Genomic DNA, 13350 nt, shown 5'->3' on the forward strand with positions numbered 1-13350 from the left:
CCAGGACTATAGTAACATGAAGAACAATACACGTTTTGAGTTTAGACCTGACACAGGTCATGCTCCATTTTGACTTTAACCTGTAGCTGATGGGCAGGTATTTAGGAGGTGTGAACTTGGGGACCTTTGATTTGACCAGTAAAGTGAGATGTCCTTAAATATTGGTGGAGTTAAAGTATGACCATGTGTTGTCAGACAAAGAGCTCTTCTCCAAAGTCCTGTCTTAAATCAGGAATCCTACTTCAGTTTCCAGACAGGCTGTGATAAGCACTTGCGTCTCTCAATTTTTTAGCTGCTGCTCTTAATCTGGGAAAGTGTTAAAATGAGTTATCAATAGGTACCATCCATTCATCGGGAATGCAGTGTCTGATCAAGTCTTGATGTATTACTGAGATCTGTTCCTTTCTCCCCATGTCTGTGTGGACTGCAGAATAGTCTATTACTGTCTAAGCTTTAATTTATAGTGCCTTGTTGCTATTATTTGTTAGGTGAGTTGGTTACATTGCACTGTATAGCTCCTCAAGCCCTTCTCTCAAGAATTTAGCATTTAAGTCTCTCCCATGCTTCCTTTTCTTCCTCAGATTTCCTGTATGTAGGCTTCATCTTGAGCAGGATGGTTCCTAACTTCAATCTTGATACTTTTCTTGAGGAAGTGTGTTTTGCCTACTTGAAATGTTAGTTGCCTCACTTGAACTGGATTTTACCAAACAATTGAGTTTTGACTTGAGCTATTTAGTCCTGTTAAGAAAAAAAGATGTCACACATCTAGTAGTATTCAATGGAGCAGAAAGCTTTAAAAACTGTAAGGGATTTTAGAAAATAAGTGATAAATATAAAAGGAATGGTTTTCTCTTGTAAAAAAAAAAAAAAAAATATATATATATATATATATATATATATAATTTCCTCTGTTTGATCTCCGTGAACAATACATTCTATATACATTTTGTATATATTTACTGCTTTGAGCAATTCTATTCAGGGTTTGTTGTCTTGTAGCTTTTCTTCACCTCTTGAATTTCTGTGATGGAAGGTATTGCTGTTAAGATGAAGGATATGGAAGATGGAGAAAGATGTATTATCCAAGGTGTTCACTTTTTTGGCAATGTGGTGTTTCAGACCCAGAAAGCAACAGTTCTTGGAGTGATGATCCATCCCTATGTGTATTCCACAAGTGGGTGCACATGTGTAAATAATTGTCATTTTGATAGTGTAGTTTAGTATAGTAAACATCTCCCTAGTCAAGGAACACAATCCCTTGTCATCTGGGGACTACGCCAAGGATCCCAGGCTTCAAGAACGGTCTCTCTCATGCGCATTCATTTTCCATTAGCGACGAGTATTAATGGTGCCTCTGTCTGGGTGAGGCACACATTTTGGTGAAGTGTGGCATCTGTAAGGCCTTCCAACCCAAAACTAGAGTGAGCCCCATCTCTGCAAGTTCCTTATAGAAGAGGTAATGAGGCCCCTGGTGCACTCTGATCCTGGCCAAGGAGACTGCCCTGTACAGTGGCCTCCACTGATCTGTAGTGCCCCTCTGAGCACGAGCCATTGTGTGGAGCTGCTGGCACTGAAGCCTAAGGACAATCTCCACCACAAGAGTAAGAAACACTCTTATGGGCATAACAGCAGACCCACACAGTGGACTACTTACAAGAGATTAGTTCACTCCCCTACCTGTACTAGGTCAGGTGAGACGCAGCACTTGGATCCAGCAGTACCAGTGCTGGAGGGTAAAGCAAAGAAGCGGGATCTGTTGGTACCAGTGGTGACCTCGGTACTGGGACACTTAAAGCATCAGTCTACAAGAATAGTTCTGGATGCTCCATCAGTGCTGCCTTGCCAGCATGCTGACCCAGGTCACTTTGGAGTCTCAACAGGCACCCCGTGGACTCAGGATATAGAAACTTTCCTAACACCAGAGGAGGTATTTCTGCTATACCTGCAGTGTCTACTCCTCATGGGTCCGTCCATTCTTTGCGATGTCCCCACACCTGAGGATGAACTGCTGTTCCTGCTGCAGGAGAGGCCCCTTTCCCGTCCATCGGACCGAGCCCTCTGGTACTGATAGTCCTGCCATTTCTGACCGAACCAGTATCCAGCTCAGGAGTCTCAGGGTGTAGCCCCATTGACATATCCACTGCTGTGCAGGAGCCTGGACATGCAGCCGAAGCATCCTTATCTGCCTGGCTATGACATTCTCTTCCCCCTCCTCCCCCCGTCTCCCGAGAAGCCTGGTATTGCTTCCCCATGGGCCCTCCCAGCTGGATGGACCCCTCATTCTGACCCTACTGGAGCCCATGGGGCATGTACCACAGACAACCAGTGCCATTGCAAGGATCCTATCATGCCTCAGCATGCCAACCAGCTCTGTTGGTATATGAGGAGGAAGACGTGGAATCGGTACCGCCAGTTCCAAATGGAGCCTCCTCATCACCAGATGAGGTGGTCATCCTTTTGCTGCTCTCTCCACCAGATGACTACTGGTGGTACCAAGAACTTCTGCAGAGTGGCTACCAACTTAAAAATTCCACTGGAGGAATTCCAGGACCCCCAACATAGTCTCCTGCACATGTGGCCCTTCCTATAAACAAGGCCATGCTGGAACCAGCCCAGATCATTAAGCACACACCAGCATTGGGTGCCCCCATTCCGAAAAGAGCCAAGAGACAATGCTTTGTGCTGGCTAGAGGGACCAATTTCCTATTCACACACCTGGCTTCTAATTCATTGGTCATTCAGGTGGCTTTGGAGTGGGCACGTCAGCACCTGCAGGCAAGGCTTTGCTGGCGAAGTACAACTTCACCATGTACAGTAGGCTGGCAGAGTTTTAAGTACAAGTGCCCTGCAGATGACCAGACCCAGCTCTAGCCCTTAGTGAATGAAGGAAAATTAGTAGCAAAATTGGCCCTCCAGCTGACACTGCATCCCATTCTGTGTGAGTGCACAGAATTCATGTCCCCTGCAGATTTCTTTGCTTCCCTGCAGAAAAATGACTTTCTGACAGGGAAGCAAAGAAAAGCTGTAAGAGCAGTCACACACCACTCCCTAGCTGCACAGGTACATCATTTCAGGCAGCCGGTGGAGAGGTAAATCACCACAGGGCTGGAGACATCCTAGCCAGTGGTTTCAACCCTGAGCTGGGATCAGCTGCTAGTCCCGGCTGGGCTGGAGACAGGAGAGGACAGGACTTTCTCTTCCCCTGCAAGGAATGGCTGGAGCTGTCTCAGACCCACCCACAGAAACCTCCCCCAGATGCAGGAAGCTTAGCATGCTCCCCTGCTTCTGACCCCATTGTTCCTCAACTGTGGGTGGGGGAGGTCACGGGGAGCTGCTCCCCCATCCGCCCAACCCCTGTGCATCCAGACCTCCCATACCCAGACACCCCTTCCGAGCCTCACCTGTACACCCAGAACCCCCCCTAGCTCTCCATACCCGAACCCCACCGCACCAGACTTCCTCAACCCCCTGCAACTGGAGACCCCTGCACTCAGATCCCCTGCCTTTCGACCCCTACCCCTGCATCCAGGCCATCCCCCACTGAGCTTCCCTGAGCCCCCCCATCCAGACTCCCAGGCCACTGATCCTCCCCCCAACTAGCTGTACCCAAACCCCCACCCCACCAAGCCCTATTCCCCCAGCGCCCAGATCCTTCTGCTGAGCCCCAACCATCTTCACCTGAAAGCCCCTTCAGAGTTGCACTTGGAACTCCCCCAACAAGCCTCTGTGAATCTAGACACCCACTCCCCACTGAGCTGCCTGCACACAGATTGTTCCACACAGAATCCTCTCACCCCATATCTGTATCCCCCAAAACTGATCCCTTCCACACTTGGATCCTGCCTGGTTGAACCTGCCTGCCCCACACCTGGGGCAGAGGGGCAGGGCCAGGTCTTGTGCTCTCTGGGTCAGGTGCAGCCTCACCAATGAGTCTGTCTGGAGGGTCGGGGAGCTGCAGGGTGATCTCCCACCTTCATGCAGCCAGTGGTCTCTGCTCCCTGCTGCCATGCTGAAGCCTCTGCATTTATTTATTGACAAATAAAACTTGCAGAATTTTTAATTTTTTGGCACAGAATGCCCTCAGGAGTACCCATTCCTTGGCCACCAGACTCACGATGCACAGGGACTCGTGGCTTCAGTCTTGTGGTTTCCTGAGGGAAGTCAAAAACACCATCAAGGATCTCCCTTTCGAAGAAGCCGATCTTTTTAGTGATAAAACGAAAAGTGCGTTCTCTGGGATCCATGTCACCGACAGTTTTCAAGAGCTCCTTGCCTTTCTCATGAGGATCACCAAGGGAGATGCTCTTCTGTTCTTTCTGCCTCAAGCACAGGAAGAGTCTTTTCGAAGGCAAAAGCATACAGGGAGGACACCCTGCTAACTAATATCTCCTTATCTTCACCAGATGAGGCTGTGATGCCTCCCCCAACTTCTGACAGACTGTGCCAGATGGTTTGAAGAGCTAATTAAACAAATTGCCTAAGTCAAGATCTACTTGGAGTAGGTTGAAGAGTCCCACAAAGCCCTGGCTGGGATGATTTAGCTGGGAATTGGTCCTGCTTTGAGCAGGGAGTTGGACTAGATGACCTCTTGAGGTCCCTTCCAACTCTAATATTCTATGATTCTATAAGCTGTTAGACATTCTACACATAACAGCCTTCTATCAAGTGGCATTACGAGTAAATGAGACTTTACTGGAACCTTCCAAGACCATCTAGCAGACCCCAGCGACGATATCACCTACATATATAAATGTGCAGATTAAAATTATTACATTCCATCCAATAACTCAATTTCTGTTTACATACCCTACCCCTAATGCCTTGGTTGTCAACAAATGGGTTTTGGCGTTTATAGCCTCAGGTTATTCCACACATTTCACCTCCATCTCCCCAGTTCACCCTCCTTCCTTGTTCCTTTTCATGGACCCATCTCATGAGCATTTACTGAGACTAGAAGTCATTTCTGTCATGTGTAGGGGTTATAGAAGCTGTTCGAGTCCAGCAGAGGGAAGGAATTCTGGTCCAAAAAAGCCTCTGGATGCAGAAATTCAGGATGGTGACACTCGCAGGTATTTTTCCATTGCTGTATTCTAGGGATTGGTTTTTGGATTTTGATTTTGAGGATGTGTATTTTCACATCGTGATTCACCCCTCCCATGAGATGTTTTCTTCATTTCATAATCCACCAGGATCACTTGTATGGTGCTTCCCATCAGTTTCTTCTGCTCTGAGGGTATGCTTGAAGGCCCTGGCAGTAGTCTACCTTCATTGACCTGGGATGGTTGTCTTTCCATTCCATCATAATTCTGTTCAATGGCCACTCTTACAGTAAATTTGTCTTTATAGTGAAGACAGCTTTGTCCCTTTTCCACACGTTAGGAGTTGAGCTAAACAAACAAAAATCCACTTTGACCCCACTGCAACTGGATTCCTAGGATCTTCTCTTGGTGCCATAATAGCCAAAGGTTACCATGCCAGGGACAGATTTGATACAAACCACACTTAAAAATTCAAATAAGTCCACAGACCATGTCAAGAAATTGTCTAGTATTGTTAAGACACATGGCAGCTTGTGAAGCAGCATGCCAAGTTACATCTTTGCTGGTTCTAGGGATGGCTCAGAACAAGTGCAGTTTAGACAAGATAGTATCTGTCCCTCATTGAGTATTGGGTTGACTCAGTTGGTGGCAGGACCTGTCCAAAGTATGTACAGGAGTTCCCTTCACCCAATCTCCTGCTATGACTAACTTCAAATTATTCCTCATGGGGTGCACATATAGGGGGACACACAACTCAGCGCAAATAGTGTGCCCAGCACTTGTCTCCAAATCAACTTCCTGAAATTGAGAGCTGTCAGGAATACCTGTATACACCTTTATTCCCTTCGTCAGGAACCAGTCTGTCATGGTCATGACCGACAGCGTAGCATTGGTGTTTTTATATAAATCATGAAGTGAGAGACTGTGCTGTGCTGAGCCTCCCTCTGTGCAGAATCGGTGAAGTTAAGGAACTGGTGTACAATGAAGCACATGCTTATCTCACCCTTTTACTTCCAGGCATACAAAACACCAGAGCCAACCACCTGAGCAGGCACTTCTCCCAGGTTTGCAGGTGTGAGTGCGACACTCCAACTCGAGCATATTTTCCTAACCTGGTGACTCTTGGAAGTGGACCTCTTTGCAACCACTGTGAAAATGAAGTGTGAAATTCTGCTCTGTGTGGGGATAGGAGAAGGTCATCAGGTCATAGGGGCCGCATTCCTCACATATGGGACAAAGGACCTTCTCTCTGCATATTTATCAATACTATTGCCCCTGAAGGTGCTCAACAAGATCAAGCAGGACAAAGCCAGGGTTATCCTAATTGCACCGATTTGGCTGAGAGACATTCCTTAACTGATTTGTCTCACTTCGTGTCTGTCCTTGCTCCTTCCAATCATTCTCCATTTGTTATCCCGCAGTTCTGGGCACTCTTCCTCTCAGAGCTTGACTCCTCGATGGTTCTTGGGGAATAGAGGTTTCTTACTCGATAGAGGTACAACAGATCCTATTAAACAGCAGAAAGATCTGTAGCAGAGCTAGCTACACCTCTACCCCGATATAATGTTGTCCTCGGGAGCCAAAAAATCTTACCGTGTTATATCAAACTTGCTTTGATCCGCCAGAGTGCTACTTTACCGCGTTATATCCGAATTCGTGTTATATCGGATCGCGTTATATCGGGGTAGAGGTGTACTTTGAAAAGTAGAGAATTCATCACCGGTGTTTTCACTGGCAGTTTTTCCTACCCATTCCCTTCTTTGCTGTTCTTGATAATCTTTTGGAATTAAGGTGGTCAGACCTTAGTTTGAGTTCTGTCAAAGATTTGGTGGTAATCACAACTTTCCATTTACCAGGGGAGGGGGCTTCAGTATTTGCCTACCCCACAATGACAGAGTTCATTAAAGCACTGATAAATTTATTCCCACAAATAAGCTAACCTAATCTGGTATGAGGCTTGAACTTGGTCCTTAACTGCCTCATGAAACCTCCATTTGTGCCTCTAGCTAGTTGTTTTCTGTTCCACTTAGCTATTAAAATGACATCACTTCTGCCCATGGGCCAGATAGGGGCATTAATATTGGACCCCCTTCACAGTATTAAGGAAAACATTTTATTACAGCCTCATCTCAAACTTGTTCCTAAAAATTCTTTGATTTCCACACTAACCAGGCAAATATAGCTTCCTCCCCAATTTTGTATGTGTGGTTCTTCCCGCCCCCCCGAATTTTCCAGCCACACCAGTCCAGTGAAAAATCTGCATTCCATACGGTGAATGTTGGAAGGGTGTTAGCTTTGTATCTGGACAGAGCCAGACCATTTAGAAACTCTCAAACTTTCTTTTGTGGACAGATCAGAAGGATCTACACTTTCCACCCAAAAGACTTCAAAATGCGTTTCTGGGTATATTCTGACTTGTTACGAGATCACTAATGTTCTGTCCCTTTCTAGAGTAATTGTCCGCTCAACTAGATCTCAGTCCACTTCTATGGTGCTGTTGAAAAGTGTGCCAGTCACTGAAATTTGCAAAGTCGCAACTTGGCCATCAGTTCAGTTTTTCCAAACGACGAGTCTTGGTACACACTTCCAGATCAGATGCTGCTATTGACAGTGCTGTTTTGTCAGCAGTCTTAAATCCGACTCTGAAGCCGCTCCCTCCTATGGATACTGGTTGGCAGTTGCTTGAAGTGGAGCACCCATCAGGACACTAATTGAGAATGGAGAGGTTGTTTAATTTTACAGGAACTGAAGTTCTTAGAAATGTCTTGATAAGTGTTCCATTGTTTGCCCTTTTCCCCCTCTGCTTTGCAGTCTTGTGTTTTGGGACCTCACGATAGAGAAGGAACCGAGGGCCGTTTGTCTGCGTTGCTTTGTGCAAACTTGATACGGGACACGTGGTCTGGAGCCACATTTGTGTGCTGAACAGGCACTGCTACCGAAAATGTCAAAGATGTACCTGAAGTGGAGTGCACATAGGGGGATGCACCTTGAAGAACTCGTGTCACTCTACAAGTGACATCTGCAAGTGGCATTATTTAAACAATAGACTACATTTGGATTAAGTAAGAATTCTACCTTAGGTCAAGAATTGGTGGATGACTTACTGTATTCACTAGGCAGATGCATAATTGAACCTTATTTATAAATAAAATATACAAATTAAGCGAGAGCTTGACTTTTAATACTGACTACTGTAAGAATTATTTTCTCTTTTAAATATAAACTGCAGTAGAGATGCTTCTGGACACAAAGTTCACAAAAGGTTGGGCAATTAGATATTCCCCATTAGTACCTTGTAGCATGGGAGTGAAATAAATCTCTTATTTGTAACTGGCATAACATTCATAAGTAGACTAAATTTCCTTGCACTTAAAAGTTTGATTTCTTCAGAGGCTTCCCTGAATGTATATGAGTTCAGCCTTCCTGGATGTCATTGATTCTTGGGCATCTCAGGTCTTTCGTGATTTTGGGTTTTTGCATGTTGATCGTCTTGATAGTTATATTTATATTTAAAAAAAAAAGGGGAAAAAAAGAGCTTAGTTCTGAGTAGTAAAAAGAATCTGTTTTATGGCCAGAGCATAATGCTGCAAGCCACGCTGTTAACTACCAAGATAGTAGGCTAAAGGACATAACGTGGTCTGATTTGTTTAATAGCTTGTGGAACAAGAATCTTTAGTACTGTTGCTCTTTAACTAAAAACAAAAAAACCCTCACCCCGATATCTATGAAACTAGCTAGGTGGTAGCACTTCAGGTACACAACAAAGATGATTTGGGTTCTGAGAAAACACTAGTGCAGGAGATGCGTAGTTGTAGATAAGTGCATCATACATTTCTATGAAGTGTGTTTTAAAAAAAAAAAAAAAAATTGAATAAACGTGAGTTAAGCTACAGAATTGCTTAAGTAAATGTGTAAAATATAGTGTCTTCCTGGTTAGTAAAACCAATCCCACCAAATGTAGCCTAAAGGCTATATTTAGTTGCAGTTCACATGTTTTAATGGTTCTCAACCAATGAGCATCAACCTTACCTTAGAGAGGGAAAATCAAATACAGATGCAAAGCTAGATTAAAATAAATGATTTAAAACAAGGTTTCCTGCTTGCTGATTAAAATTTGATTTATATCACTTTGATTTTAAATCAGTCCACCCTGGCAATGTTCAGCACAGGGGTGTCAGAGCTGTCAATTGTTCAGATTACTTTAAAGTATCCATTGTGTCATCAGCTTTACCTGCTGGTTAACAAATCGGCCTTAAAAACGAGTTGTTAGCTGTAAACTATTGGGATAAAATGTACATACAGGAAATGAAGTGAGGTTAATTAAACTTTTCTGTCTTGACTGAAAACATACTTAATTACTCTTTTTTTATTTCAATAGTTGAACCCATTGTGAGCCTAACAAAGGGACCAAACTCTTTAATAGATGGTGAAAATCAGACAATAGCAGCCATTTGTACAGCAGCCACTGGAAAACCTGCTGCAGATGTTGATTGGGAAGGTGGTCTTGGAGAAATGGAATCCCGTTCTACTTTATTTCCAAATGAAACTGTGACCGTTGTCAGTCAGTACAAACTCATACCCACCAAATTTGCCAGAGGAAGACGCATAACTTGCGTTGTGAGGCATCCAGCTTTGGAGAAGGAGATGAGATATCCTTACACATTGGACATACTATGTAAGTATACAACAAGTTAACTATTGCTTTTACAGCTGTTATTCTTTCATATTACAACTAGGCCTTATAGTACGTTCCATTAGTAGACCTGCAAGCAGTGTACAAAGAAGGTTAGTATCATTGCCCCATCACACAGAGGGGGAAACAGCCATGGAGAGGTGAAGTGAGTTGACAAAGGATTTTCAGCAGGCAACTGGCTGAGCCAGGAGTAGAACCCAGGTCTCCTGAGACCCAATTAGTTGCCCTACTTGCTGAGACACATTACCTTTAACTTTTTAATTAACTTGATTTAATTACCCATTTATATTCCCCATATGCTTCTTCATGGACTTGTTTGTTAAAAAATGTGACTAATATTCAGATGTTGAAGCTGAAAGAATTCAATTCCTCTTCTTCAGCTTTACAGGGACTTGTTATAAGTAAAATCTATTTTTTCCATTCAGCAACAATTGAAGTATTTAAAAATACTTGAAATGGTAATTATCATTTCCCACTTGGAATAATACAAGGCATGATATTCCCAAAACTTCAGTGATGAAAAAATGTTAAGGGGTAACTATGCTTAACCAGCTCACTCATTACACTACTGAGAGTATTAGCGGTAGAGTGGATAACTTGAGAATCCCTCAACTTGGAAGTCTACTTTTTTTCTTAATATAGATCTTTTGGCTTGTTAAACTTGAAGTCCCTGAAAGAAACAAGTAACAGAAGATAAATTGCCAAGCCCTCCTCATTATTTGATCCTAAGGCCTACCTTGTCAGAATATTCTTTATAATTTCATAACTGCACCTTCTATCTCAGCTATTGAAATATGCAGAACTTTCATCTGTTAGCAATGTTTTTGTCTTTATTGCAGCAAATAAGTTTCTGTGTATGACCAGATAATTTTGGATTCTGCATATTTACTATTGTTAGCATATCACAAGCAAAAAGTATGGCATATGTACTTAAATTTCAGTTCAGTAACAAATAAAATGATAAAAGACCTCTTTCTTGCCCTTTGCTGTTGAGTTTCTGGCTACCTGAAAAACTGTCTTGATGGTCACAGATTAAACCCTAACAAATTTAGGGCTTGTTTACAGTGCCTTGCAGTTTGGATTATGGGAGTGTGAATAGCATTGCACACCAAGTGCTGATCTGCAACTCCCCCATGTGGATGCTGTGGGTGTGAACTAAGAGGTTCTTAAAACAGGACTACATTAATCTGAATTCAGGAACCTTAGTTCACACCCACAGCATCCACACAGGGGAGTTGAAATGCAGCACTTGGTGTGCAGTCCTTTTCATGCTACCATAGTTCGAACTGCAGTGTAAGACATAGCCATAGCATATCTCCCTAGATTGACCAGTAATAATGCTGTGCTCAGGTGGATTGCTGATTTTGACAAGAGTTGCCCCCAAAATAAATTCCGGTCTGTTTCTCCCCAATGAAGAGTAACTTCTAACTTACCATAAATAAGTTGAATTTCTTAAAACTTTACATTGTATGCTATGTTTGTCATTTTGATGTGCTGTTACAAACTTTAGTCCACATAACCCAAAATGGATGCCTAAAGTTGGGCTACCAAATATATGGCCAGAGTTTTCAAAAGTCCAGAAAAATGTGGGTTCCTAAATTTTGCATCCTTAGCTTTAGGCATCCATTTTCAAACGTAAACTATAACACGCTAATGCGTGCACAGGAGATGGGGAAAGGAAGTGTAGGATGTAGATCTCAGACTAGAAAAAGATTGTAGTTTACATACATTGATGGGTTAGATTAACTTAATTAATATTTCAGAAAAGCCCTTGAGTGGTGAAAAGATTTTAAAAAGATACTTTCTCTCCTTACTAACATCAGGTGCCTTGCTTAACCTGTTGGATCAAAAAATAAAATATTTACCATCAGTTACTAGTTGGTGGCATAAACACATGACTAAAAGAGAATTTTCAGTAAATTTAAACAAAGGTTTCTTTTTATGCTTACCACTTGTAAACGATTTGATGTAATGGGGGTGGGAATGACCTTGAGACTTAAGTATAATTACTGATTTTTTTGCCTTCAGCCATCTTGGGAAATACCATAATAAATGAACTTATGGTCTGAGAATGCTATCAATAGTAAAATTACTAACATGAATCAGGAAACATTTGAAATTGTATTAGGACTAAAATTATGACCTATTCCAAGTCATACACAACCTCCTCTAACATAACCTTACAGTAGCCTATCAAGTAAACCCACTATTAAAAACTTATAAGAATTGTCTTTCAAAAATATTCTTTACAAATATGTTCTACTGAATCAATGAACTTTTAACAATTTTTAGAACAGTCTATATTGGAGGACTGGCTAGTTTTATTGTCTAATTGAATTTGGAAAGAACTTTAGACTAAGTTATGCATCTTTTCCCCAATATTAGTTGGAAATGAATAAACTTTAACACCTTCCAAAACAAATTATAAAAAGTTATGTATGGGGCTTCATACTCCTTGCCTAGTGTTCTTCTAAAATTGTGTTGAGCATGGACAGAGAAACAGTTCTGCTTAGTGCTTTGTTTCAAGGTATATTAACAGTCTTCAACTGGGTTCTGGATCACTGCACTTGAATCTGAGTAGAGTATTTTACTGGAGTAGTCATAAATAAATAAATATAAAAAGCAAGTTGTGAGAACTGTAAATACTCTATCCAGGCCCTGTGCCCTGATACACAAATAAGGAAATTATCACTTTTAAAAAATTTGTCTAAATATAAAATGAATATTAACTGAAAACTGAGGCAGTCCTGTTGAGAGAGACTACCAGTTTTTAAACTGCTACCCTCTACGTGTCATTTGCACTAGTGAGTAGTTAGGATGCAGCTTTGTTCTCTCCAAACACTCGTAATGACAATAGCTGAAGAGAGACAGGCATAAAAAGAAAATTGCCAGTCTCTATAACGTAACCTTTCTGGCCTAGCCCAGTAGCAATAACCAATATCCATAATATGCCTCAAACATAAATTAATAACACTAAACAATATAAGAGTTGGAAAGATGTGGCTTCAGTGAGAAGAGAGCTATATTTCAAGTCTTGCTCTCCTTTTCAATCTTTGTGCCACCTACATTTGGAGGAAGTAGTTGAGCCTGCTGTCCTGGACTCAGAGCAACGATCCTACTCTGAATTCTGATCTTGTATTACTTCAGTGTGCTATACCTTTACTTTTTACTGTAGCAGACTTTCAATTGGTATGGAAGGCTTACAATAAGTGTGTATTTAAAACTGTCAGACATTTTCTACAGCTGGGTTAGGGTGAGATTCTAGGGTCAAGACTTCTAATACTGAGGGGTTGAAAGAAGTTGGGAAGATGGCATTCAGATTGAAGCCATTATCACTATTAATTGTCTTTTGAGCCTTTGAAAAGAAATAAAACAAAATTAAACACAGAATACACTAAAGTTCCTTGTGGGTTTGACTAGTAGTATTAACATAGGCACAGTGCAGATGCCTACTACAGTATAAATAATTAGCCAAAAGTTACTCATGTCGTATGTGCAATTCATCATTTACCACTGTGTAATATGAATTTTTTAATTCACAGAATTTGGTACATTTGAACTATTGACGTTAACACTGCATTATGCTAAAAATTGGCATTGTTGATGTAAAGACCATAT

The 13350-nt window shown here is 42.1% G+C and overlaps 1 protein-coding gene across 3 annotated transcripts in view; it reads left to right on the forward strand.

Moving 5' to 3' along the window:
* The window catches only part of NECTIN3 (nectin cell adhesion molecule 3), a 209382-nt gene that overhangs the window by 38851 nt on the left and 157181 nt on the right, over window positions 1–13350 (forward strand). For all 3 annotated transcript variants that reach the window (XM_054045629.1, XM_054045638.1, XM_054045620.1), the window contains exon 3: window positions 9418–9714. In XM_054045629.1, the coding sequence (XP_053901604.1) occupies window positions 9418–9714 (297 nt within the window). The remainder of the gene's footprint in view (window positions 1–9417; window positions 9715–13350) is intronic.

The sequence above is a fragment of the Malaclemys terrapin genome, chromosome 1 (assembly GCF_027887155.1).
Source record: "Malaclemys terrapin pileata isolate rMalTer1 chromosome 1, rMalTer1.hap1, whole genome shotgun sequence".
Classification (NCBI taxonomy): domain Eukaryota; kingdom Metazoa; phylum Chordata; order Testudines; family Emydidae; genus Malaclemys; species Malaclemys terrapin.